Source organism: Notamacropus eugenii, chromosome 2 (genome assembly GCF_028372415.1).
Source record: "Notamacropus eugenii isolate mMacEug1 chromosome 2, mMacEug1.pri_v2, whole genome shotgun sequence".
Classification (NCBI taxonomy): domain Eukaryota; kingdom Metazoa; phylum Chordata; class Mammalia; order Diprotodontia; family Macropodidae; genus Notamacropus; species Notamacropus eugenii.
The window spans coordinates 86984394-87011876 of NC_092873.1; the positions used below are offsets into that span (position 1 = coordinate 86984394).

Sequence of the window (27483 nt, forward strand, 5' to 3'; positions counted from 1 at the left end):
TGCGTGGTTACACTTCCCACACATGATTGCATTTGTGGGAGATTCTGCTCCAGATTTTTGGAGGAAATATTCTTTGCTACTTTTATTATTATTCATCAATGCTTTTGTCTGTTGAACTGGCCATGTCCCTTTTTTGACTGATGGATAAAAGCACACATATTTATATGAGCTTATTATCTATTATTTTTGAATACCTTAATCCTTGTCTTGCTAATTTGACGGGCACATGAGAGAGACCGAGATGTTCCAGGCACTACATGTCTACTAAAATGGTAGTTGAATGGGAGATCTTTGATGTTGTTCCAATTACAAAATTCTGTGATTTTTCAACGCTTATAGCCTCGACAGCCTCATAGAGTTGTTATTCTCTGGTTTTAATCACTATGGATTATAGAGGTCTTAACTTCCTGCTTACTTTGTCACAGCTGCTTGTCAGTTATGAGATGACTTGGATATCTGTAGATAGATCAGCTGACTAGTCAAGAATAGTCAGTATAACCCCAGGATTTTGAGAATAATGACACACAAAGATGGTTGTGATGATGGGAGAGACTGAATAGCTCTTGTTGTACCCTTTTTGAAGGAAAAGGCATCCTACTAAAGGCTCATAGGGAATAAAGCCTATGCCTCTGAATTCACTTGGACTGTTCCTCAGAATAACTTCCCAAGTGAGAAGTTAATTAGTTCCTAGCTATAGACAGCTTTAGGCTTCATTTTAAGCTGTGGGCAGAGATTTTGTCTTCATCTTTTTAAAGTTTGCAAGCTACCATTCCTATCATCGAATTTAAAATGAAAAGTATTGTTCCACAAGAAGTAGTCAATGGTTCTACTATGTGCAGTCCGAAGGATTCGAGTTCCATTTGAGGGGGAGGAAATATGCATCATCTGTTAAGGTATCAGGGTTTATTTCAGAGTTAAGTCCTATCTAACTGATAAGTCCATCCACTGGCACACCTATTCTAATGGGAAATTTGCCACATGATTTTATTGATGCTGAAGCAGCTACTATGCTGTTGGTCTGGAATTCTCTCATTTCCCAGTCCAACAGACAGAAAGGTGGATCCGTCTCACTTTCTCTGTCTAGTTTCCAGTGGACCATTTGCCAGCAGCTGCATTTATGAAAGCATTTACTTTCCCTTTGAAAACAGTCTGATCCTCTGCATAGCTAAACATCCTCAGACTTTGCCACCTGCTTGTCAGTCTTCTGGGAATTCTAATCTTTAGCTGAACATAATGGTCACAATAGCCATAGATACAAATGCAGGAGATTCCTTTTCCATTCTTTGGAATCTGTTGGCCAACCTGTATCCCAGGAGGGATCATGACATTGATTATCTCTTATAGCCCCTAAGCTCTGGCTATCCCACCAATGACAGCTTGAGCTACAGAAATAAAGCACTCTGAATGGATATCATTTCTATCCCTCCTAAGCAGGGGACTTCTCTGAAACTTCAATATTATAAAAATTTCATATTTTTCCGTCCTTTCATTCTCACACTCTGACCATTCGCCAATCTAAGAGGCACTGAGATCACTGCCTTTTTCAGTTCGGTTTGTCCTGTTCTCCTACAGCCCACATAAGGAGGGATTTTTATGGATCCATGACGTCCATATCACCTACATATTCAGTGAATCATAAGAGGGCCTGTATTTATGATTTACATTCCTGTGCCACTGCACTAATGGCACTGCTGAATGTTGGTTCATTTCCTTTGCCATCATATGGCTCACATGAGTTTTCAATATTCACAGTAAATTCTTTGCTAACTTCTTTTGCAGCCTGAATGAATGCCGGTCTCATGATGTATTCCTGAAGCTGATCAAATACACTTTGGAAATTTGTAAATGAAGATCCTGAGAACTTCCCAAAGATTTTCCTAAGAAGTTCCTGTGGGTCAACCACAGAGTCACCTTGCCAGTAGCTCTTTCCAGATCTTCTCCTTCCAGAATCAAAGGCAGCTGAACCATAAGCATCACATTACTTTCTCTTCACTTCATCACTTAGCACATCATTGGCTTCTTCTAGCTGTGAGGAGTATTCTTTAGCCTTACAATCATCCTTTTTCATGTCAGGGTGGTCTTTCTTGGCAAGCTGGTAGTAAGTTTTCTTGATCTCTTTCTGTCTGGTAATTAGGGTACTCCTCATATCTGGTAATGATCATCTTTGGCTGAGGAAGGGAAACTGCTGTGAAATGGAGCAGTACAAATTAAAATGGAAAATTTTTATTGCTGAGAGGCTGATGCTGGGTTTCAATGTCAGGAGTCTCCCTGGGACCAAGACATCCAAACTAGGTGATGTGGTAGCATCACATAGATTATGCCCCACAGAGGCACAAGGTGCCTTTCTGGGGTGCCCAAGTCCATTTCCCCACAGCAGCCAACAGCTTAAAGTGGTGATGAAGTCCAGCCAGTGAAAATCAACGTGTAGAGTATCTGCCCAAAATCTTGGCTTAGGGACTTCTGTTTTTTTATTGAAGGCCATCAGCTCCATGTTAAGAATACTCTTTCTTTGCCTTTCCTTAGAAAATCCTTTATTTTATAGAGAGGATAGAGGTCAACTCCCATACTGTTCCTTTCAGAATTAGACATTTTGAAAGAAGAGAGGGTATATTACTGAGAACATACTGAATATTTTTAGAACCAATGTGTTATTTCAGAGGTTTGTGGAGATAACAACATGGTCTAGTGGAATATAATCACAAGTCATTGATTATGTCACATGACTATTCACTGAGTGTGACCTTGGACATGATACTTCATCTAAGGGGATGCCAGTTTCATCACCTGTGAAGGGTTAGAGTTCTGCTACATGATCTCAAAGGTCTCCACTCATGTAAATGATACCTTAAAGTTTAAAAAAACAATTTCTTCACCACAACATCTTCAGGTGTATAGGATAAGTTATTATTCCCATTTCACAAATAACTAAATAGAGATTCAGAGAGTTTGCCTTTGGTCATGCCCATGTTAAAACTAGTGTTACTGTTCCCATTCTATATGTAATAAAATCCCATGTCTATAGAGGGAGGTCTGTTTGGGGGAAATGTCCTTGTGTGGCTATAGACAACATAAAATACTATGTAGTCTACTTGTCAGATAAATCCAGGAAGTATATTACCACAATCATGAAAGACTTTCCATACAAATAATCTCAGACCTAAACAATTGGAAAAATTCCAATCTTTCAAGGGAAGGCTGAGTCAATATAATAAAAATGACAATAGTACCCAAATTAATCTATTTATTTAGTGATATATGAATCAAACTATCAAAAATTATTTTAAAGAGCTAGAAAAAATAACAAAATTCATCTGGGAGATTAAAAGCTCATGGATATCAAGGGAATCAAAGAAAAAATGGAAAAGAAATTGGTCTAGCTGTAGCAGATCTGAAACTGTATTATAAAGAGGTACTGGCTAAGAAGTAGATTGTGGATCAGTGGAATAGATTAGAGACAAATTGCACTATGGTAAATGACCATAATAATCTAGTATAGAAGAAACCCCAAAGATATAAGCTTTTGTAATAAACACACAGTATTTGAGAAAAACTAGTGTAAAACAATATGGCTGAATCTAGGTGAAGACCAACATTTCCCAGTGTATATCAGATAAGGTGAAAATGGGTACATGATCTGCACTTAAGGTGTGATAACATAAGCAAACTAAGAGAACATGGAAAAGTTTATCTGTCAGATTTACGAATAAGGCAAGAATTTGGGACCAAAGAAGATATAGCAAGTATTACAAAATGTAAAATAGATAATTTTGATTATATAAAATTAAAAAGTTTTGCACAGACAAAACCAATGAAACTAAAATTATAACGAAAGTAGAAAACTGGAAAAGCTTTTTTTGAAATAAATAACACTGATAAAGGCCTCCTTCTTCAGACATATTGAGAACTGAGTCGTATCTAAAAAAAATACAAGTCCTTTGATAGTCAAAGGTAATGAACTGTTTTTAAACAAAAGGAATGAAAGCTATTGAGAGTCATATAAAAAATATTCTCAACCACCATTGATCAGGTAAATATAAATTAAAAAAATACTGAGCCTACAGCTCAAATCTGTCAGAGTGGTTAATATGACACAAAAAAGGAAAATGTTGGATGTTGGAGGAGATGTGGGAAAACTAGGACACTAATGGACTGCTGGTGAAATTATGAACTGATCCAACCCTTCTCGAGAGCAATTTGGAACTATGTCCAAAGGACTATACAATCGCATATATCTTTCTCTCCCTCCTCCCCCCCCCCCCACTCCAGCAATATTACTGCTAGGTCTATATCCCAAAGACATCTAAAGTAAAGTGAAAGAAACTACTGGTACAAAAATATTTATAGTAGTTGTTTTTGTGGAGGTTAAGAAATGGAAATCAAAATGATTCTGTCAATTGGGGAATGGCTGGCTGATTGACTGTTGTCTTTCATTCTCAAAGTGGACAATATCACTATGCTTAAGTCAAGTTTCAATGTGTCTGATTGTGACTGATCAGACCAACACGAGCTCAGACTGCTATACCACAGGTTGGGCACAAATGGTCCATGTGAGCATTTTAAATGGATACTCTAAATGTTTGCATCCTACATTTCCTTTCAGCTTTTTCAATTCTGCTCTGCTCAGAGAGCACAATACCTTCTCTGATCTGGGCACTCCGTGCTGAGCAGTCTTGTGCCAGTGTCTCCCACAATCAATTTCAAAGATCTTGAGAGAGACCTTGAGAGTGTCCTTGTATCATTTCTTCTGACCACCCTCTGATCACTTGCCCTGTGTGAGTTCTCCGTAAAATAGTCTTTTTGGCAAGCGTATGTTTGCATTCAAACAACCTGACTAGCTTGTCAGAGTTGCACTCTCTGAAGCAGAGTTTGAATGCTTGGCAGTTTAGTTCAAGTAAGGACTTCAGTGTCTGGTACCTTATCCTGTCAGGTGATCTTCAGAATCCTCCTAAGACAATTCAAATGCAAACAATTCAGTTTTCTGGCATAACTCTGATAGACTGTCCATGTTTCAAAGGCATACAACAATGAGGTCAGCACAATAGCTCTGTAGACCTTCCATTTGGTAGTCAGTCTAATACCTCTTCTCTCCCAAAATTTCCTCCAAAACACAGAATTCTGGCAATGCATGCATCAACCTCATTATCAATGTGCACATCCCTCGAAAGTGTACTACCAAGGTGAGTGAACTTATTCACAGCATTCCAAACTTCTCCACTGGTGGTTTTACATGTGGATGGTGTGGTGATTGCTGATGAAGCACCTGTATTTTCTTGGTGTCCATTGTTAGGTCAAAATTAGCACAAGCAGCAGAAAATTAAGCCATATCTTTTTTACGTCTCAGCTTCAGAGGCTGTATTAAGTGCATAATCATCTGCAAACAGAAAATCATGCAGCAATGCTTCCTCCACTTTGGTCTTGACTTGTAGTCCTTTCAAATTGAAGAATTTAGCATCAGTAAGGCAGCTGACTTTAATGCCATGTTCATACTCATTGAAAGCATGTGACAACCTGGCTGGAAACTTCATGCTAAAAAGCATAGGAGCAAACACATATCCTTGTTTCAATCCATTGGTGCCTGGGAAGGTACAAGAGCTTTGTCCATTGTCTAGAACCTAGGCAAACATGTCATCATGAAACTGACGTACAATGCTGATGAACTTCTCTGGGCGATCAAATTTTGACACATTTTTCCATAAGCCCTCATGACTCACAGTATGAAAGGCTTTGGTCAGATCTACAAATGTTGTTTAGAGACCTCAATAATGGTCCTGGCATTTGTCCTGCAGTTGTTGGGCAGCAAATACTATACTTACCATTCCTTGGCCATTTCTTAAGCTACACTGGTTCTCAGGTAAGTGCCTATCTTCCAGGTGAAGGATCATTCTATTAAGGAGGACTCTGGGAAGAATCACATCCTACTGTAACTATTGCAGGAAAAATCTATTTTCTTTACGTTTATAAATAAAGATGGTGGAGGCATTCTTGAACTCCTGGAGAATACCCTCCTCTTGCTGCATAACCTTGAAAATTTCAATCAGCTTTTTATGTGGAATGGACCCCTTAACTTGTAAATCTCACCTGGAATCAAATCAAGACCAGGTGCTTTGCCACATGAAAGAATCCTAATGGCCCTCATAACCTCTTCTACAACTGGAACTTCAGCTAAGATAGGCTTAACTTCAACCTGAGATAAATGGTCAATGACTTTAGCACTAATTGATGATGGTCAGTTGAGAATGCTATGGAAGTTCAATCCATCTCTCTAGGAACTTGTACTCATTATTAATCAATATGGCTCCATCAGCACTGAGTACTTTTGTTGCACCATAGATCATTGGCCCATAAATAACCTTCAGGTCATCCTAAAAGTGCTTTGGATTGTTACGATAAGCATAGAACTGAATTTCATCTGCCTTCTTACTATCCAAGAATGCTGCATCTCTCCAGGTTTTGCTTGTACTTTGCTTTTGATGGAAATAAATGTTGCCTTCTTAGAGATGGATGAACCATCCTGCTGTCAAATGCCATGAAGTTCTCATTTTTCATTTAGCAGGTTTCAAATTTCCTCTCCATTTTCATCAAACTGGTCTTGGAGAGTGTTCTGATCTGGATGAGCAAATGCATTGCTATACACCATTTTCTGACTCCAGAGAAAGAATTGGTGTTGATTGGATACAGACTGAAGCCTGCCATTTTCACTTTATTTCTTTTATTTATTTTTCTCTCATTTTAATTGTCTTGTACAAAATGACCAATATAAAAATGATATAGATAATTCTGCATGTATAACCAATATTTGATTGTATGCTGCTTCAGAGAGGAAAGAGGGTAAAGAGAAAGGCAGGGATAGAAAATGAAACTCAAAATCTTAAATAAAAATGCTAAAAAAAATGTCTAGAGGATATGATCAGATTTAATTTAAATTCTGATCACCATATGATTATTTTTGGGGAAGGTGGAGGGGAATTCCCAGTTTCATATCCAACACTTGATCCTTTTAAAACCAAATACCAGTTCCACTAAGAATGTACATAGCAATGAAACTCATTCATCCAAATCAGTCACAAAACAGAGATCAGAGAAGATATACATAGTAGAATGTAGAATGTATAAAGAGAGAAAGGTTTTTTCATCCTGAACAAAATTAACTCAGCTTAACAAAGAGATTTATAGATCTCACCCAAGGGGAAACTGCCTGAGGATTCCATTGTTGCAAGCTAAGGACAAGGATGTCATGGAGATTACCAGCTCTTCTCATGAGTTTCTAGAGTCTTTTATTTTAGGAACCTGAAATGTGATTGACTTCTTCCATCTTGCCCCTCAAAGCTGCAAACAAAAAACCCCCAAAGTGACTTGAAGCTTAAGAGTCCCAAAGACATTGAAGAAGGCTCCCAATTCTACCCTACTTTTCATGTGGGGCAGGGCCTCCATTTTCACCAATAAAGGAGTGCCAAATCAGTGGACTTTGGAGCAGGAGTTACATATATACAATTCTATTGAGATTCAGTGATATTGCCCATTGTCACACATCTAATATACACTGAACCCCAAAATTCCACTGCTCTTTCCACTATTTAATACTATGGAATGAACGAGAATATGGCCATTGATCAATCACTTTACATGTACCAGATATTTACTAATCTCACAAGATACAGATGCAGAAAATGAGTTCCACCTCTACTAAGAGAAAAGAACACTCTTATATGAGTGGTGACCAAGGAGGGTTTTTTTGGTGAAAGAAGTTACTGGGATGTTGAACACAGTCACAACAATTGGTACAAAACAGGAGTCTAGAAAAGGTGATAGAAAAAGTTTGAAAAGAGGGAAAAGTTCATGAAAGATGTGTCTGAGGTGGGTCTGGAAGGAAGATCAGGAATTCAAGAAACAGAAACACAAGGGAGGAAGTTCCAGGCCTAGAGAATAAATGTGCTAGTGCCCATAAAAAATGGAGGAGGCAGAATAGTTTAATCCTGTTTTTATACACACACACACACACACATACACACACATACATACGTATTTTACTTCATTAGATTATTACCAATTCTCAGTACTTACACAGCACAGCCTTATGTGGACTTGTTTCTTCCTTCCCACCATTGCCCAAGAACCTATGCTGGCTGTCTCCTGGGTAACTTTGCCAAAATCCTCATAGAAAGTAGTCTTCTTAGTTGTTCTCTTAAGTCAGACTTCTTGGGATCAAAAATAGGACAAGGTGTGAGGATTTCTGTAAGGTAGCAAGTCACAAGGGGCTCAATAAGACCTAGTTCAGAGGCCAGTGATGTCCAAATTAGGAGTGAACCCAGCACAGGGCCTTCTACATATTTAGCTTTTAATACACATTTGTGCCATTGAATCACAGTTTCCCTGATATCCTTGTATAAATTCCTGAATTCCAGTGGTCTATTTGTCTAGGGTGCTTTTGTCTGCTTCCCTCCCAATTCTACCTTCTTCACTCCTAATCCTAGCTGAGGTTCTTGATTTTCTCCAATTCCCAAATTACTTCTTTTTCTTGGTCCCCATTGTATATCGAAATTAACTTTTTTTTTCTTTTTCAAATGTTGCCTGGGTTGTATCTAGTGAGAAGTGGTCCACTTAATATATGTTCAAAAACATTATATCAAAGATGACTCTTGGTCTGGCGCATGCGGTGCACTGAGTGACTGACCACATTACCGATTATGACTGGATTTATATTTTGTCGATTGTGAGAGTGAGACGGACCTCAGAAATGAGTTAGAGTCACAGATGTAGTTTTTTCACCCTCTTCTGTCATGCATGCTTAATCCTAATTTTCACAGACAGAATTTTCATCACAAAGATCTCTTCTCTCATATAAGGAGATTTGTAGGGGTAGCAATTTAATTGGTTTTTGAATTTCAGAGTGTGGCAGATCAAGTCTCTGATACTGTCTGAAATGGCAAAGGGAGTTTCTATTGGTTCCCAGTACAGGTGGTGTGGTCAGGAGCTGACTCTATATACTCCTCTCCTTTTGCTGTACATCCCTCTTTCAGTGCTCTGGGATCTTTCAAGACGATTTGGTGCTTTCAAGACAGCTATAAGACTGGTGGTGTCAGCATGGTCTTAGAGAGACTTCCTACTGCCCAGACGCTGGTGTTCCTTTTCTTCATTTTCCTAGGGACCAATTCTGGTAAGATTTCACTTTGTTTCTTCCCCAGTATCTAACTATTAGGAACTGGACTGAGGTGGACTGGGAAAAAATGATCCATCAGAAAGGCCCACTATAATATTTACCATTTGTTTTGGGGAATGCAAGGAAAATACAATGCCTGAATGTCTTTTTATTTCTTTTTGGAAGCCTTTCTGATTAGGTTTGGAGGGGTATTATTCATCAGGAGAGGTAGTGTTTGGTCACAGAATTATACTGTTAAGGTCCTTACTGTCCCAGGAATGGTGTGAGCTTTTATGTGACTCCTAAAATGGCAGATGGTCAAGAAACTAATAGAAGATCCATGACTGAACCATTTTGGCTCATTGACCAGCTGTCTTTGGTCTACTCAGGGTTGTCATCTCAGCGCCTTGCCATTCTTTTAAAAGACTAAAGGAAATTTCAAACCATTGCCATGTATCAAATTCAGTGTACGAGTATATGGAAGGAAGGCTTCATACATGAAGCAAGCTAAGAGATGCCTTGATCTAGCCACCCGGCCTATTAGCCAAAAAAGCCTTGAGTTGTGACTGCGCTAGTCTGGCCTTGGCTGACTAGCTGGGAGATCACTGTTAGTCTGTGACATGACCTGAAGGTTTTGTATGACTGCTGTGACTGGAAAAAGAGAAATACAGATATCAGCTACTACAAGATCTAAATACCTCTGCTCCTGCTGTCTATATCTGAACCCCAATCTAGGGCTTGTGCTTTTGAGACCTATGCCAATAAGTTTAACTAAGAGGGCTTACATCCCTCCCTTAACCAAAGTAGCTTGCTCCAAGTTAGTTTTGAACTCCTCTCTCTGGAATGTCACAGCATCTCAGGTACTGCACAGTCCCACCCCCATTTTATAGATGATGCATCTGAGAGAGAGTACTGTCACCTGATGTTTCCCCAGGATGACTATTATGGCCAGAGAGGAGTGGAGCTGGGATCAGGACAGAGGCTCACGAATCCCTCAACTCCCCTAATTAGCCCCTCATTTTATATTTCCAAAGTGATCTCCTGTAAGTTTCTTGTGAGTGCTTAGAATATCAGATACTTTTCTATATTGCCAGTATTGTCAAGCCCCGTTCACAGGTGGTGTTCAGTAAGGATGAAGTCACTGCATTCTTTTGTCCCGAGGAACTTCCGGACTTCTTTTTTTTTTCCATAAAGAAAACCTTTTAGCCATAGTGGAAAAAGACTGTTTGTAGTCGGGAGACTTTGGTTCTGCTGATAGTAATGTGAGTTTTAGAAAGTTAGTTTACCACTTTCAACCTCATTATTCTCTCCTGTTAAAAAAGCGGGGCTTGGAGAAATGATCTCTAAGGAGTTTTCCTGCTCTGAAAGTTAAAATATTTCATGACCCTCTTCCACTATCTGTCTTGGCTCTTTATTACTGCATTAGCTATGGGATTTACAAAGCAGGCAGTAGATGTATCCAGGAGTCAAGACGGGGTTCAATTCCAGGAAGAATCTATTGAATTAGAATATCTGTAAAGCACCTGCTTTGTGTCAACAAAATGATGAAGATATAAAGATACTAGGAGTGGAAGGGAAACATGAACAGGGACAAGTAAAGGCAAAATGTATTCAGGGAAGACCAAAGTAACTGTTTTTGGAAGGAGAAGAGTTCTAAGAATCTGGATGATCACGAAATCAGTAGGTTTAGATGACAGAACCTGAGGTAAGATGTGAAGGGATCTGGGAATTCCAAGAGTCATTAGTGGAATTGGAGACCATTCCTCGTATGGGGGGCAAACTGCAAAAAGAAAGAGATGGGAGATTGAATACCACGTATGGGAAACGTCAAATAGTCTAGTGTGACTGAAATGCAGACAGAACAAAGAAGAATAATCTGAAATCATTCTAGAAAGAGAAATTGGAACTCGATTGGGACAGTCTTCCAAAGTTAAATGAAGGGGTTTGTATTTTATTTTAGTGGCAAAAAGGGAAAGCCAACTGAGATTTTTGAGCAGGATAGTGCCAAGGTCAGCATGATAACTGTCTGGAGGATAGATTGAAGTGGAAAGACTGAAGGGACAGCGATCGATTTGGAAGTTATTGTGATAAGTTGTGTTGCTGCAAGAGTAGCGATAGCCTGAATTTTGATCCATTTGATTAATATTCAAAGTGCAGTTGATAAAACCATTTCCTAAGGTCCATTGTTCATGCACTTTCTCATAATCTAAATGATATCTTTCAAGGAGGTTTTCCAGGGAAGCTGGTCCAATTGGTGAAATTCCCTCCAACCCAAAGCTATAGTGGCTTAAATCCTTGTGAAGGCTACCTACTATAGGTGACTCCACTATCCTTCAATTCCTTTTCTCCTTTACTTTGCAATCTGCCTTCCAGTTTCTTCATTCAACTGCATCTGCTCTCTGCAAAGCAATTAACTATGTCTTTATTGCCAAATCTAATTAACTTTTCTCAGTTCTCACACTCAACAATTTCTCTATAGCCACTGATACTGTCATCACCATGTTCTTCTTGTTCTTCTCTTCATCATAGGATTTCATAACACTGCTGTTTCTTAGTTCTTCTCCTACCTGTCTGACATCTCCTCCTCAGCCTCCTCAGGTCACCCCCACTAATCACTGATATTCTCCCAAAAATGTATCCTGGACTCTCTACTCTTCACTATCACACTTGATGATCACATCAGCTCCACTAGGTTAAATTATCATCTCCGTGCAGATAATTTTCAGTGCTGACCTCTAGTATCACATCTCAAATTCCCTTTTGGACATCTTCAACTAAATGCCCTGTAGACATCTTAAATTTAATATGTCCAAAATTATTTGCTTAAATGTTTTATTTTCTTCCTCTCCCTCTCTTCCTCTTTAAAGGAAGGTAAATTTTGATGGCCAGAAACTGCCCAGTTAACTTTGGGCTTCCTAGCTAGATTCCTTCCTTCTTTCATTTCTTTTTTCCTTTATTCCTTTCCTTTTCTTTTCTCTTATACTGAAACTTAAACCCATTTCTCTCTGGAGCGCATTCGTTGGACTGCTATAGGTCTCTGCCCAAGCACCAATTAATGGCTATATTTTGCACCCTCGTGGTTCAGAGGGAATGTCAGTAGTAACTTTTTTTCTTTTGGCCAACCACCCTGAGGGGCTTCCCCTTCCCAGTCTGATTATTATTTTTTTAAATTAACGGTACCATTCCTTGACTCACTTCTTTTTTTGAAATTTCTTTCTTTATTTTTAGTTTTCAATATGCATTTCCACAGAATTTTGAGTTCCAAATTTTCTCCCCATCTCTCCCCTCCCCATAACACCTTACATTCTTATTACCCCTTCCTTCAGTATGCCCTCCCTTCGATCACACCCCTACCTTCTTTATCTCCATCTTCTCTCTTTTCTTATAGGACCAGGTAGATTTCTATACCCATTATGTGTTTTTCTTATTTCCCAGTTATATGTAAAAACAATTCTCAATATTTGTTCCTAAAGCTTTGAGTTCCAACTTCTCTACCTTCCTCCCTCCTCACCCATCCCACTGAGAAGGTAAACAATTCAATATTAGATATGTATATGTAGCTTTGCAAAAGTCTTCCATAATAGTCATTTTGTGTAAGATGAACTATATTTCCCTCCATCCTATCCTGCCTCCCATTTATTCTATTCTCTCTTTTGATCTTGTCCCTCCCCCAAAGCGTTTTCTTCTAATTACTCCCTCCTCCCATTTGCCCTCCCTTCTACCATCACTTCACTTGTCCCCTTCTCCCCTACTTTCCTCTAGTGTAAGATAGATTTTCATACCAAATTGAGTGAGCATGTTATTCCCTCCGTAAGTCAAATGTAAGGAGAGTAAGCTTCACTTTTCCCCTCTCATCTCCTCCCTTTCCTCCTTGATTGAAAAAGCTTTTTCTTGCCTCGTTTATGAGAGAAAATTTGCCCCATTTCATTTCTCTTTTTCTCCTCCCAACATGTTCCTCTCTCATCCCTTACTGAAAAAGCCTTAGCATAAAAGGGCCAGGGTCTTCCACAGAAAACTTGGACATCTGCAGTCATCCTGATGAATATTTGGCTCCTGGACACAGAAGAACATGTATCTGGTGTTCTTGGACAGCCCACTCTTCCTAATATCGAAATCAATTTTAACTCATGTCATCATTTCCCTGATATCATGATCCTCTTTGAAAAGGAAGGACAAACACAAAAACAGCCTGTCCTGACCTGTGACCTCACATCTCCAATTCCTTATTGGAAATCTTGAATTAGATGTCTTGTAGCCATCTGTAATTTAATATGTCCAAAATTGAGTTTATTATTTCTCCATAAATGTTCTCATCTTTGTAAGTTCCTTATTGCTGTGGAGGTCACCACCATCCTCCCAGAGTCACCTAGTCCTGAGTATCATCCTGAACTTTTCACTTTCTTTTGCCCTGTAATATGTTATCAGTTGCCAAGTCCTGCAGATGCTGCTTTTGTAATATCTCTCCTCCATACCCCCTTCTCTTTTTTTGCTAAGATTGGTGTGGGCCCACATTACTTAATGCCTGGACCATTGCAAGAGACTTGTGGTTGGTCACTCCATCTCAAGTCCCCATTCCAGTCCATCTTCCACTCAGCTCTTATATTTATCTTCCTAAAGCACAAGTCTGACCATGTTATCTCCCAAACCCCAAACAATACCCTAAGTTGCTTCACACCTCAGGGATCAAATATCAAATTCTCTGTCATTCAAAGCTCTTCTTATTCCAGCTGTCCTGTAGTTTTTCAGCCTTTTAATACTTTACTTCCCTCCACATACTTTGCAATCGAGTGACATTAATCTCTGGTGTTCTTGGTACAAGACACTCTACCCTTTCACTGTGTATTTTCAGTGGTTTTCCCTATACCTATAATTCCATCCCTCCTCATCTCTATCTCTTGAATTCCCTGGCTTCATTCAGGTCCCAGCTAAAGTCCTACTGCCTACCCAGAAACCTCTTGTTACCCACCTCTTTAATTCTCTTGCTGTACTTCTATTGATTATCTTCAATTTATATTTTTTAATTAACATTTTATTTTTCCCAATTAAATGTAATTTTTTTAAACTCGTTTTTGTATGATTTTGAGTTAAAAATTCTCTCCCACCCTCTCTTTCCTCCCCCATCATTCAGAAGGCAAGCAATTTGACAAAGATTATACATATGCACTTATACAAGATGCATTTCCATGTTAGTCACTATAGTGAAAGAAAACACAGAAAGAAAACCCCAAGAAAAATAAAGTAAAATAGCACCATTCTTTGATATTCATTCATATTCCATTTGTTCTTTCTCTGGACATGGACAGTGCTTTTTATCATAGTTTCTTCAGAATTATCTTAAATCTTTATATTTTTGGCAGTAGGCAAGGCATTCACAGCTGATCACTATACAGTGTTATTGTTACTGTATATAGCATTCTCCTGGATTTACTCACTTCACTTAGCATCAGTTCATATAATTCTTTCCAAGTTTTCCTGAAAGCATCCTGCTCATCATTTCTTAGAGTATACTAGTTAGCATTTGCTAACCATCATATACCACAACGTGTTCAGTCATTCCCCAATTAGTGCATATTCCTTCAATTTGCAATGCTTTGCTACCACAAAAACAGTTGCTAAAAATATTTTTGTGTAAATAGGTCCTTTTTTCTTTGATTTCTTTCATATACAGTTTCATTATTGTTATTGCTGAATCAAAGGGTATGCATGGTTTTATAACCCTTTGGGCATAGCTCCATATTGCTCTCCAGAATGGTTGGATCAGTTCCCAACTCCCACGATACATTAGTGCTCCAAATTTCTCACATTTCCTCCAACATCTATCATTTTTCGTTTCTATCATATCAGCCAATCTGATAGGTATAAGGTGGGACCTCAGAGTTGCTTTAATTTGCATTTTTATGATCAATAGCGATTTATAGAACATCTTGTAAGTAAAGAAAGCTTTGATTTTTTCATCTGAAAACTCTCTGTTGATATCCTTTGATCATTTATCAGTTAGGAAAGAACTTGTATTATTAAAAATTTGATCAATTTTCTATATATTTGAGAAACTTTACCAAAGAAACCTGCTGTATACTTTTTCCTGTTTTCTGTCTTCCTTTTAATATTGACTGCATTGTTTTTGCTTGTGGAAAAAAATTTTTAAATTTAATAAAATTAAATTACTCCATTTTATATCCCATAATTCTCTCTATTACATATTACATAATGTAATTACATCCTCTAATGCTCTCTATATATTGGTTGGTAATAAATTCTTCTCTTCTTCAAAGATCTGACAGATAAATTATTTCATGCTCCCCTAATTTGCTTATGAAATCACCTTTTATGTCTAAAAAGTACATCACTTTTGACTTTATTTTGCTATATAGTGTACTTTACTTAGTTTCTGCCAAAATGCTTTTAATTTTTTCCAGCACTTTGTCAAAACTAGTGATTTCTTGTTTCAAAAGTCTGATATTAGCGTTTTCTTTACACACAAGATTACTATGATTACGTACTATTATGTAGGTTTTATTTAATTTATTCCACTGATCCATCACTCTTTTTATTAACCAGTACCAGATTGTTTTGATGATTGCCACTTCGCAATACAGCTTGAGATCTAGTATGGCTAGATCCCTCCTTTCACAATTTTTTCACATTAATTTCCTTTGTATTCTTGACCTTTTGTTCTTCCAGATGAATTTTATCACTTTCTGTAGCTTTAAAAATATTTTTGGTAGATTTATTGGTAATGTACTGTATAAGTAAACAAGTTTAGGCATAATTGTCACTTTATTGTTTTGTCTCATCCTACCTATGAGCAAGTAATTTTTTCCCAGTTGTTTAAGTCTGACTTTATTTGCATAGTAAGTGTTTTGTAACCCTGTTCATATAGTTCTTGGGTTTGTCTTGGCAGGTGGACTCCCAAGTATTTGATATTATCTGCCATTATTTTTTTTTTTTAAATTTATTTATTTAACTTTTAACATTCATTTTCACAAAATTTTGGGTTACAAATTTTCTCCCCTTTTATCCCCTCCCCCCCCAAACACCAAGCATTCTAATTGCCCCTATGACCAATCTGCTCTCTCTTCTATCATCCCTCTCTGCCCTTGTCTCCATCTTCTCTTTTGTCCTGTAGGGGCAGATAGCTTTCTATACCCCTTTACCTGTTTTTCTTATTTCCTAGTGGCAAGAACATTACTCGACAGTTGATCCTAACACTTTGAGTTCCAACTTCTCTTCCTCCCTCCCTCCCCACCCCTTCCCTTTGGAAGGCAAGCAATTCAATATAGGCCATATCTGTGTAGTTTTGCAAATGACTTCCATAATAGTTGTGTTGTATAGGACTAACTATATTTCCCTCCATCCTATCCTGTCCCCCATTACTTCTATTCTCTTTTGATCCTATCCCTCCCCATGAGTGTCGACCTCGAATTGCACTCTCCTCCTCATGCCCTGCCTTCTATCATCCCCCCCACCCTGCTTGTCCCCTTATCCCCCACTTTCCTGTATTGTGAGATAGGTTTTCCTACCAAAATGAGTGTGCACTTTATTCTTTTCTTTAGTGGAATGTGATGAGAGTAGACTTCATGTTTTTCTCTCACCTCCCCTCTTTATCCCTCCACTAATGAGTCTTTTGATTGCCTCTTTTATGAGAGATAATTTGCCCCATTCAATTTCTCCCTTTCTCTTCCCAATATTTTTCTCTCTCACTGCTTGATTTCATTTTGTTTTAAAGATATGATCCCAACCTATTCAATTCACTCTGTGCACTCTGTCTCTATGTATGTGAGCGTGTGTGCATGTGTAATCCCACCCAGTACCCAGATACTGAAATGTTTCAAGAGTTACAAATATTGTCTTTCCATGTAGGAATGTAAACAGTTCAGCTTTAGTAAGTCCCTTATGACTTCACTTTGCTGTTCACCTTTTCATGGTTCTCTTCATTCTTGTGTTTGAAAGTCAAATTTTCTTTTTAGCTCTGGTCTTTTCATCAAGAATACTTGAAAATCCTCTATTTCATTGAAAGACCATTTTTTCCCCTGAAGTATTATAGTCAGTTTTGCTGGGTAGGTGATTCTTGGTTTTAGTCCTAGTTCCTTTGACTTCTGGAATATACTGTTCCATGCCCTTCGATCCCTTAATGTAGAGGCTGCTAGATCTTGTGTTATCCTGATTGTATTTCCACAATACTTGAATTGTTTCTTTCTAGCTGCCTGCAGTATTTTCTCCTTGACCTGGGAACTCTGGAATTTGGCCACAATGTTCCTAGGAGTTTCTCTTTTTGGATCTCTTTCAGGCGGTGTTCTGTGGATTCCTTGAATATTTATTTTGCCCTCTGGTTCTAGAATCTCAGGGCAGTTTTCCTTGATAATTTCATGAAGGATGATGTCTAGGCTCTTCTTTTGATCATGGCTTTCAGGGAGTCCCATAATTTTTAAATTGTCTCTCCTGGATCTATTTTCCAGGTCAGTTGTTTTTCCAATGAGATATTTCACATTATCTTCCATTTTTCCATTCTTCTCTCTTTGTTCTGTGATTTCTTGGTTTTGCATAAAGTCATTAGCCTCCATCTGTGCCATTCTAATTTTGAAAGAACTATTTTCTTCAGTGAGCTTTTGAATCTCCTTTTCCATTTGGCTAATTCTGCTTTTGAAAGCATTCTTCTCCTCATTGGCTTTTTGAACCTCTTTTGCCAATTGAGTTAGGCTAGTTTTTAAGGTGTTAATTTCTTCAACATTTTTTTGGGTCTCCCTTAGGAGGGAGCTGATCTGCTGTTCATGCTTTGACTTCATGTCTCTCATTTCTCTTCCCAGCTTTTCCTCCACCTCTCTAACTTGATTTTCAAAATTCTTTTTGAGCTCTTCCATGGCCTGAGCCCATTGGGTGGGCTGGGACACAGAAGCCTTGATTTCTGTGTCTTTGCCTGATGGTAAGCATTGTTCTTCCTCATCAGAAAGGAAGGGAGGAAATGCCTGTTCGCCAAGAAAGTAACCTTCTATAGTCTTATTTCTTTTCCCTTTTCTGGGCATTTTCCCAGCCAGTGACTTGACCTCTGAATATTTTCCTCACACCCACCTCACCTCCTGATCCTCCCAGCCCGTGTTTGTGGTCTGAGATTCAAATGCTGCTTCCAGCCTCAGGGCTTTTGGCGGGGGCAGGGCTGCTATTCAGTATGAGATTATGATCTGGTGCTGAGATCGGGGCAGGGCCACCTCTCAGGCTCAGTTCCCTCAGGGGGTTTATGCGCAGACCTTCCGCAATGGATTCAAGCTCCCGCCCGCTTGGGGAGCCCCTGTCTGCATCCGCCTCTCAGCTTCTACCTCCTGGGGGGGGGGCCTGAATTATGGGGGCACTCCACTCCCCTCTCGACCCGCCAAAGAGACTCTCTCACCCACCCCTGTCACCTGTGGGTGGAGGGACTTGTGCGGCCGCTGGAGATCCCGTCCCTGAAGCCTGCTCGGATCTGTTTCTCTTGGTGCTGCAGCCGTGGCCGCAGCAGGTCTGGGCTGGGCTTTGTGTCTGCAGCGCGACGGACCTTTTGCGAGAGGTTTGCAGATCCCTCTGTGGGTGGAGGGACCCGCGTGGCCGCTGGAGATCCTGTCTGTGAAGCCTGCTCGGATCTTTTCCTCTCGGTGCCGCGGCCGCGGCAGGGCTGCACTCAGCTCCCAGTCCCGGCGCCCAGTCCGCAGCGCGAAGGACCCCCCCGCGAGAGGTTTGCAGGTCTCTCTGGAACAGAAATCTCCCTCGCTCCAATGTTCCGTGGCCTCTGGGTGCGGAATTCGCCGTGAGTTACTTCCCTGTAGCCATTCTATGGGTTGTGGGTTCAGAGCTATGTGTATGTGCGTCTTTCTACTCCGCCATCTTGGCTCCGCCCCCCTATCTGCCATTATTTTAAATGACATTTCTACTTCCATCTTTTGCTGCTGGACTTTGTAGGTAATATATAGAAATACTGATGATTTATGTGGATTTATTTTGTATCCTGCAACTTTGCTAAAGTTGTAATTATTTCAACTATTATTTTTAGTTGACGCTATAGGATTTTCCAACAATATAATGATATCATCTGCAATGAGTGATGATTGTGTTTCCTTATTGCCTCTTTTATTCCTTCAATTTCTTTTCCTTTGCTTATTGCTATAGCTAGTGTTTCTGTTACAATATTGAATAATACTGTGTTAAGAAAGGGCATACTTTTCTCATTTCTGATTTCATTTGGAAGGCTTTTAAGTTATCCCCACTACAGATAATACTCACTTTTGGTTTTAGATAAACCCCTTATCATTTTTAGGAAATACTTATTTATTCATATGCTTTTCAGAGTTTTTAATAAGAATGAGTGTTGCATTTTGTCAGCATTTTTTTTTGCATCTATTCAGATTATCCTAAGATTTTTGTTTTGTTATTTATGGAATGAGTCACTGTCATACTTTTCTGAATGTTAAAGCAGCCCTTAATCCCTGGTATAAATTTCACATGCCTATAGTGTATTAATAACTTTATGATATATTTCTATTATCTCCTTCCTAGTATTTTATTTCAAATTTTTTTGTCAATATACATTAGGGAAATTGATCTATCTTTTTATTTCACTGTTTTCACTCTTCCTGGTTTATGTAAGAGGGTCATACTTGTGTCATAATAGGGATTAGTTTGAATTCCTTTTTGCTCATTTTCCCATAGAGTTTAGGCACCATTGGAATTAGTTGTTGTTTGGCAGAATTCACTTGTGAATCCATCTGGTTCTGGGGATTTTTTTTTTTTTGGAGGGGAGAAGGTAAAGCAATTGAGGTTCAGTGACTTGCCCAAGGTCACACAGCTAGGAAGTGTGTTGAGTGTTTGAGAATGAATGGTCACAAACTATGAAGACTTAAAGAAAGGGGACTTAAAAAGACTTTTTTCCAGTCTTTTCTTTAATCCCAGTTACATGTAAAAACAATTTTTAACATTTGTTTCTTAAGACTTATAGGATTATTTAAATACTCTATTTCTTACTCTGTTAATCTGGGAAATTCATATCCTTATAAAATTCAACCATTTCGCTTAGATTGTCTGATCTAATGGCAGAAAATTGGGCAAAATAACTCTCAAATTGCTTTAATTTTCTTTCCATTGGTGAAGAATTCAACCTTCTCATTTTTGATACTGCTGATTTGGTTTCTTTCTTTCTTTTTTTAAAAAAACAAATTTTCCAAAAATTTGTCTCTTATTATTTCCTCTATCCAAAAAATATAGGTCCTCAATTTATTTCTTTAATCTTTTTCTTACCTTCAATGTCATTCATCTCTCCTTTGATTTTCATGATTTTATATTGTGTATTTCAATTTGTTTTCTTTATAGTTGTTTAAGTTGTATGTTCACTTCATTGCTTTTTTCTTTCCCTGCTTGTTGATGTAAACCTTTAGAGATATAAAATTTCCCCAAAGTACTGCTTTGACTGCATCCTTTAACTTTTAGTATGTTGTCTCATTGTCATTCTCCTTAATGAAAATCACTGTTTCTATGATTTTTTCCTTTGACACACTCATGCATTTGGATTACATTATTTAGTTTCCAGTTAATTTTTAATCAGTGCTTCCATATTCCTTTCGTGAATACAATATTTATTTCATTAAGATTTGAAAAGGATTTCTTTTCATATTTCTGCTTATCTGCATTTGGTTCTGAGGTATTATGCCCTAATACATGGTTGCTTTTTCTGTAGGTGTCATGTACTGCTGAGAAAAAGGTCTATTATATTTTAGTTTTTTAACAGCCTGTTCAATTCTTTAACTTCTCTCTTGCTTATATTTTCATTAGATTTATCTAATACTGAGAGGGGAAAGTTGATGTCCCACACTAGTATACTTCCATTGTCTATTTCTTCCCATAATTCATTTAACATTTCCTTGAAAAATTTGGATGCTATGCCATTTGGTACATGTATATTTAGTAGTGATATGACTTGATTATCTATAGAAGCTTTTAACAAGATATAGTTTCATTGCTTATCTCATTTAATTAGATCTATTTTTTCTTTTGCTTTGCCTGAGATATGATTGTTACCTATGCTTTTAATTTATTTTTTTATTTCAGCTGAAACATAATGTATTCTGCCTTAGTCTTTTACCTGTCCTCAGCATATGTGTCTCTGCTTCAAATGTACTTTGTGTGAATAACATATTGTAGGATTCTGGTTTTTAACCTACTCTGCTCTCTTCTCCTTTTTGTAGGTGCTTGTTCACTTCTAAGTGTTTAACTCTATGTTAAAGTTTGCCTCTGCTCACCATGGTGCAGAGGACACTATCTGAAACATCACTGCCCACTTGACCTGTGTTCTGGCCTGTGAGTGACCATAATTGCAGTTCCTGTCCTGGAATTCCCACTCTGGTTCCACTTTCCTTTGGCTAGGATCTCAAATGTGTACATGCTCCTCATTGCCCTAGGACTGCGACTTTGGAATTGAGCATGAGCAATGCAGCAGAGTTCTATACTCAGTGTCAGCAAAAAGAGTCTCTTGTAATCCCCTTCTGACCAGTTGTTCAGTACTCTTATCATCTGTGGACTGAGAGCTCTGGAAAATACTACCACAAATACAGTAGCTGCCAAGGTTTGTTATGGGCTAGTGCTGGGTGTGGTCTGCTATTCTGCCTTGTGCAAGGACCTAGGGCCTCACTTTCACGTGTGGCATACCATGCATTTTCATCTTGCCCTTGAGACAGAATTTTTCTTTTATCTTTTTAGTTTGTCTTGGGCTAGAATGTTGTTTCACCCACTTCTTTTATTGGTCTTGCTGCTCCACAATTTATTTTGAGGAATCATTTTTAAGTTGTTTTGAGAGGAATTTGGGAGAGGTTAGGTGAGTCCTTGTCTTTCCTCCACCATCTTGAATCTGCTACTTCAAAGGTGTCAAATTTGTCTTCTATATAGCTTGTTTGTGCAAAGTCAGCAATCCTTTTAAAGCTACTGCTATGTTGCAGCCACTGTACTAAACCCTGGTGATATCAGAAAAGGCAAGAAAGCAGTCTTTGCCTTCAAGGAGTTCAAATTCTATTGGAGGAGACAAGATGAAAAGAACTTTGTACTAAGATGATATATGTAAGGAGGAAATTGGCTGTGCAACCTCTAGTCACTGCACAGGTATCTCAGTTCCTCCATGTCCATACCTGAGGCTCTCACAGCTTCCTGATTTCCCAGTTGGGAGGGTAACAAGAGATTTTGCTTCCTTTCTAGATACAGACAACGTTCGCCTCAGGGGAGGAGAGACCCCATGCTCTGGTCGAGTGGAGATCTGGCGCAATGGCACCTGGGGGACTGTATGTAGTTACTTGTGGAACCAAAGAGATGCTAATGTGGTTTGTATGCAGCTGAGCTGTGGCTCTGCTGTGGCTGCTATCAAAGGGGCTGTATTTGGCCCAACAAATGGGGTCATTTGGAAATATCATGCACTATGTGAAGGGAATGAGTTTTCTTTTTTGGATTGCCCTACAATACCCTGGGGGCAGGATTACTGTACTCATGAGGTGGATGCCGGTGTCATGTGCTCAGGTGAGTGTGAAGGACATAAAATGGTAGTGGGATCTCTGAGAATAGATATTGATCTGGAAAACATGGGGCTAGAGTCTGCATGTAAATAGAACTTCCACAAATCTGTCCTGTGATACCAAGGGGAGCTGTAATCTGATCCTGGGGTCATAGAATTTAGAACTGGAAGTAAAACGGATGGTCATCCTCCCAACATCTTTACCTTATAGAGGAGGAAATAGAAGCCCAGTGAAGTTATCTGACTGCCACAAAGTCACACAAATTAACAAGAATCATTTGCTGGGAAATTTTTAAATATAGACGCTGTGACTCAGAACTAAAATATCTGTTCTGTCTTCCTGAGCTTTCTCCAGGCAGGTATTGTAGAGATAGTATGTAGGCGATTTGGACACCTTTCCGATCTGCTTTATATGGGGCAGATCTCCTGTCCCTTTTTGGGAGCTCTTCCTGATGTACAAATTCCTGGTCAAACTAGTATCTGCAGAATTTTCTGTCTGACCTACTCTCCCAATCCAAGATGGAGAAAAAATGTCTAATTCTCACTTCTTCTTATATTTTCTCTATTAGAATATGGTCTGTCATATTTTGTATATCTGCTTGGAGGAGTCTTTCAGGGGGTACTCTGTGTGCTAATTCCTGTTGTTCCGTGAACTTGACTCTACCTTCTGAGTTGTACAGTTTTATACTAAGGAATGGTGATATTTAATGTCATTTTTGGACTTTTAATAAGGCCCAAAGCCTGAACTAACCAATCCGACTCCTTTGGTGTGCTCCAAAAATGCCCTTTCCTGTGTCAGCAACTTCAAAGACCTGTTTATGACATGATGCATACAGCCAGCGTGGTGGAATATATTTTTATCTTAATACTCAGAGACAGAGGGAACAGACATCCTGGGACCTTACTCTCCAACTGACTCTACTTTGTCAATTGTCTTGTCTCAGCTGTGTTACAGCCTATTCAACTAAGGGAAATTCTTTCTCAGGATATAGTTAAAACATATGGGGACCATAAATCTGAGGGACACAGAAATCTGGGGATTGTTCTAAGACATGTTCAAACCTGTTCACCCTTGCACCAGGCAGTCAGAAGTTTCCTTCTGATTGCATCATCATGTAACTGCTAGCTTTAAAGGAATAAATAATGCATACACACACACACACACATACACACACACACACATATATACATATACAAAGGTACACACACATGTTAATAAATTAATGTGTAGACATATATATGTATATATATACATACATACATACATATGTATTTGCCTGTTTCGTCTCTTAAGCAAATATTTTCAGGTCCACAGGGACAAAGGTAGACAGAGGGACACAGAGTATCCATTCGAATGCAAACATACCCAGCAAATGGGAGTATGCCAGTTGTGAGTAGCAGACATAAGGCTTGCTGCAGAAGTTGGAAGAGATCACTTGGACTTGGTGTTTCATTCACTGTTATCAATTATTTCCTGTAGTTATTTCTAACTCCATGTTGCCACTATTCCTTTAGGTGAAAGGACCTAATACAACTAACCTGCCTCAGCTACATTCTCAGTGAGGCTGGTGACCTGCACAGCCTTCCCTCACTCAAAAAAAAAAAAATCAAGTACAAGTCATGTCATCATTTCTCTGATGGCATGGTCTTCTTTGGCAACGAAGGACGAACACACACATTCTCAGTGTATCCAGACAGATCAGTCTTGGGGCTCCTACTCTAAGGACATTATTTTCTGATTATAAAGAATGTAGAAGCTTTTCTGATCCCTGCTAAAGATGGTTTTCTGGCCACCAGCAACATCTACTCTGTCCTTACCTTAGTCTACCACCAAAGCCACAAAGTTTCAACTCATAACCATATCCACAAAAATCACTTCAGCAAATGTAAGAGATGCTACAGTCAAGTGTCAAAGTATTGTAGGCTTGTTTCAGACTCAGACTGAAGAGAATAGTTTGTACAGAGTAGGACTATCAGATCATAAAATAGATTCAGTGGCAGAAGTGATTACTTCTTTTCCAAGTCAGAAGAAATGTCACCTGTTTTCCTCTTTTTTCTCTCATGCTCTATCTCTTTTTCTCTCTTTCCTCTTTCTCCCTCTCCCTCTCCTTCCCTGTCCCTCCCTCTATGTCTCTCTCTTTGTCTATGTTCATGTCTGTCTCTACCTCTCCCTGTCTCTCTCTGTCTCTGCTTATATATCTTTCTCTGTCTCTGTCCCTCTCTTTGTCTCTCTCTGAACGTCTCTCTCTTTGACAGATTTATGATGGCCCAGTGCCACAATTCACAAATCTACTTAAGTTTATTAAACTGTTCAACTTCAGTGTACTTGCTGTTGTGTTTCAAAAAAGTTCTTTTCTCTTCTTCCTCCCTGATTTCTTACTCTGATAATGAACCCTCAGAGTTAAAGGAGTGCATGTTATAAAATATCCTTATTTCTTAGCACCTGCATCCTAATTCTTAAACATTTCAGACACTTCCAAGGGATTAATTGTTCTGTGCTCAGTTAAGGAAACTTCTTCAGTTTCTTCTCACTTGGGAACATGTGAGACAAAAATCTCACAAAATTGATTGTGTCTCTTTCCTCATGAGAGAAATCTTGGCATTCAGGGCCACTCACTGGTGTTCTTTCTTGTCTTTCCAGGATTTGTGAAGCTGGTTGCAGGAGACGGGCCTTGTAATGGGAGGGTAGAAGTCAGTTCTGGAACACAACAGAGCACAGTCTGTGACTGGAATTTCACTCTTTCTACTGCCAAAGTCATCTGTGCTGAGTTAGAATGTGGGACTGCAGTTTCTGTCATGAAAAGTGCACACTTTGGGAAAGGAAATGGACTCATCTGGGATAAAGAATTCCAGTGTAATGGAAGTGAAGCATTTCTGTCACAGTGTCCCACAGTAGCACTTCCACAAGGAAAATGCAGTCACAGCATGGATGTTGGAGTCATCTGTTCAAGTAAAACTTACACAATACATTTATCCTGCTCCCACATTGTACTTGACACTTAGATTAGAAAGTTGCAGTGACTTTTCTAAAAGCCTGTCTTCTTCTCCCAGGGTACACAGACTTTCGTCTGATGAATGGAAGCTCCAATTGTGAAGGCAGAGTGGAGATCCAAGTTCTGGGGACCTGGAGAACTCTCTGTGACTCCCACTGGGACCTGGCAGATGCCAACGTTCTCTGCCATCAGCTCCACTGTGGTGTTGCCGTGAAGCCTCCAGAAGATGCATATTTTGGCAAAGGAAGTGTCCAGATCATAGGAGATACATTTTATTGCACAGGAATTGAGTCTCATTTATGGGATTGTTCTGTTACCATTCTGGGGACTTCTCCATGTTCCAAAAGAAAAGTTGCCTCTGTGGTCTGCTCAGGTTAGTGAAAGGAAATGTATAATTTGTACTCCAAGCATATCTCTAGGTGATGGATCAGTGAAAGCACTGATACGTGCAGGAAAGAAAAGGATGCAAATGTCTACACATATCACTAATAAGGTGACCCTTTTCATTATCCAGAGGAGTGCCATGGCATCTTTTCTCTGATAGCAAATATGAAGAATCATAACTATATTGTTGTGAATCATGTATGATATTTGTACATACTTACTTTATATATGTTATCATTCATTTATGAATTTTCTTTGGGAATTCCCAGGTAGGGAAGATGTATTGTGATCCATGAAGTACGTTAGAGAAAAGTAGAGTATGTTAATGTGTAGTACCAATAGTGAAAAGGGATAAATTAGCTCTGGACTTTGGTAGGAAGGACTAGAAATAAACGAACTTAGACAGAAAAGACTAGGAAATGTCTAAATTCACACTGAGTGTGCACTCATAGCAAGATTGCAAGATCATGCAACAAGGATAGAACTATGAAAATCAAAGATATTGTGATGCAATTCAATATTAGGCATACTATTTCACAGTCATCTAAGAATAAAATTCCAGGACTTTGGTCCTTGACAACTGGCACCCTTGTTCCAAAGGGCCATTTGCAGAAGATCTTCTCATTGGTGGAAACTGATTTCATGAGGGTCAGAGTTGGTGAATGTTGCAGAAAAGAGAGATCCTGGTTTGAAAGAAAGAGATGCTGAGCCAGAAAACCAGGATCTCGCTTCTCTCTAATTCTCACCAGCTTCATCTCATGAAATCAATTTCTACTAACGAAGAGATTCTTGTGCATATAGATCCTTGAGCCAAAGATGACACAATTATATCTTCTTTGAAAATTTGTTAGAGATACTAGGAGTGAATTAGGGTAAAATCTTCTCATTAGATATACAAATAGGTCAGGGTCCAGAGTAAAATGTGAAGTCAGGACTCACGGTAAAGAAGTTATCAATTAGTTCAGTGCAGGTCAAACAGAGACTGGGGAGAAAACTTGAGGGAAGTGATAGTGAGGTGTATGAATGATGAAATGACTGTTGTAACAAAGGTTCTAGCTCCAAAGCTTATTAAGCAATACATGCCAATTGCAAAACAATTGAAGATTCGGTGATCTTTCTCAGGTTGCACTAAAAATATAGGGGAGAGAGATTTTTACGCATTAAGAACAATTAATCAAATAAGATCAATTAATTTAAACAAATAATTAATACAATTAAATAGAAAATCTAATTTCTAATTACAGGAAAGATTAGGGGTTTTCCAAGTTGGGAAGGGAAAAACAAATAGATGCAATTTCCAGAAATCCGAAAAAGATGTGCCCTATTACCCCCAAAGTGTCTTCATTCAATTAAAAAAAACCTAGAAACAATATCTATTGAACAGTACTGGGCCAATTTTCAGATTCAATAAATGGGTTGCTTGTGATAAAACTCCTTGCATCAGTCTTTGGATCTGA

General features: G+C 38.8%; 1 protein-coding gene and 1 pseudogene across 1 annotated transcript in view; one reads left to right on the plus strand and one right to left on the minus strand.

Annotated features, from left to right (window-relative positions):
* Positions 1-1080: 1080 nt before the first annotated feature.
* On the minus strand, positions 1081-2491 carry LOC140522738 (dnaJ homolog subfamily A member 3, mitochondrial pseudogene; annotated as a pseudogene).
* Positions 2492-22644: 20153 nt separating this feature from the next.
* Positions 22645-27483, plus strand: part of LOC140522739 (antigen WC1.1-like) — an 88769-nt gene continuing 83930 nt past the window's right edge. The window contains exons 1-3 of the mRNA XM_072638037.1: positions 22645-22654; positions 25291-25599; positions 25701-26015. Coding sequence (XP_072494138.1) covers positions 22645-22654; positions 25291-25599; positions 25701-26015 — 634 coding nt within the window. The remainder of the gene's footprint in view (positions 22655-25290; positions 25600-25700; positions 26016-27483) is intronic.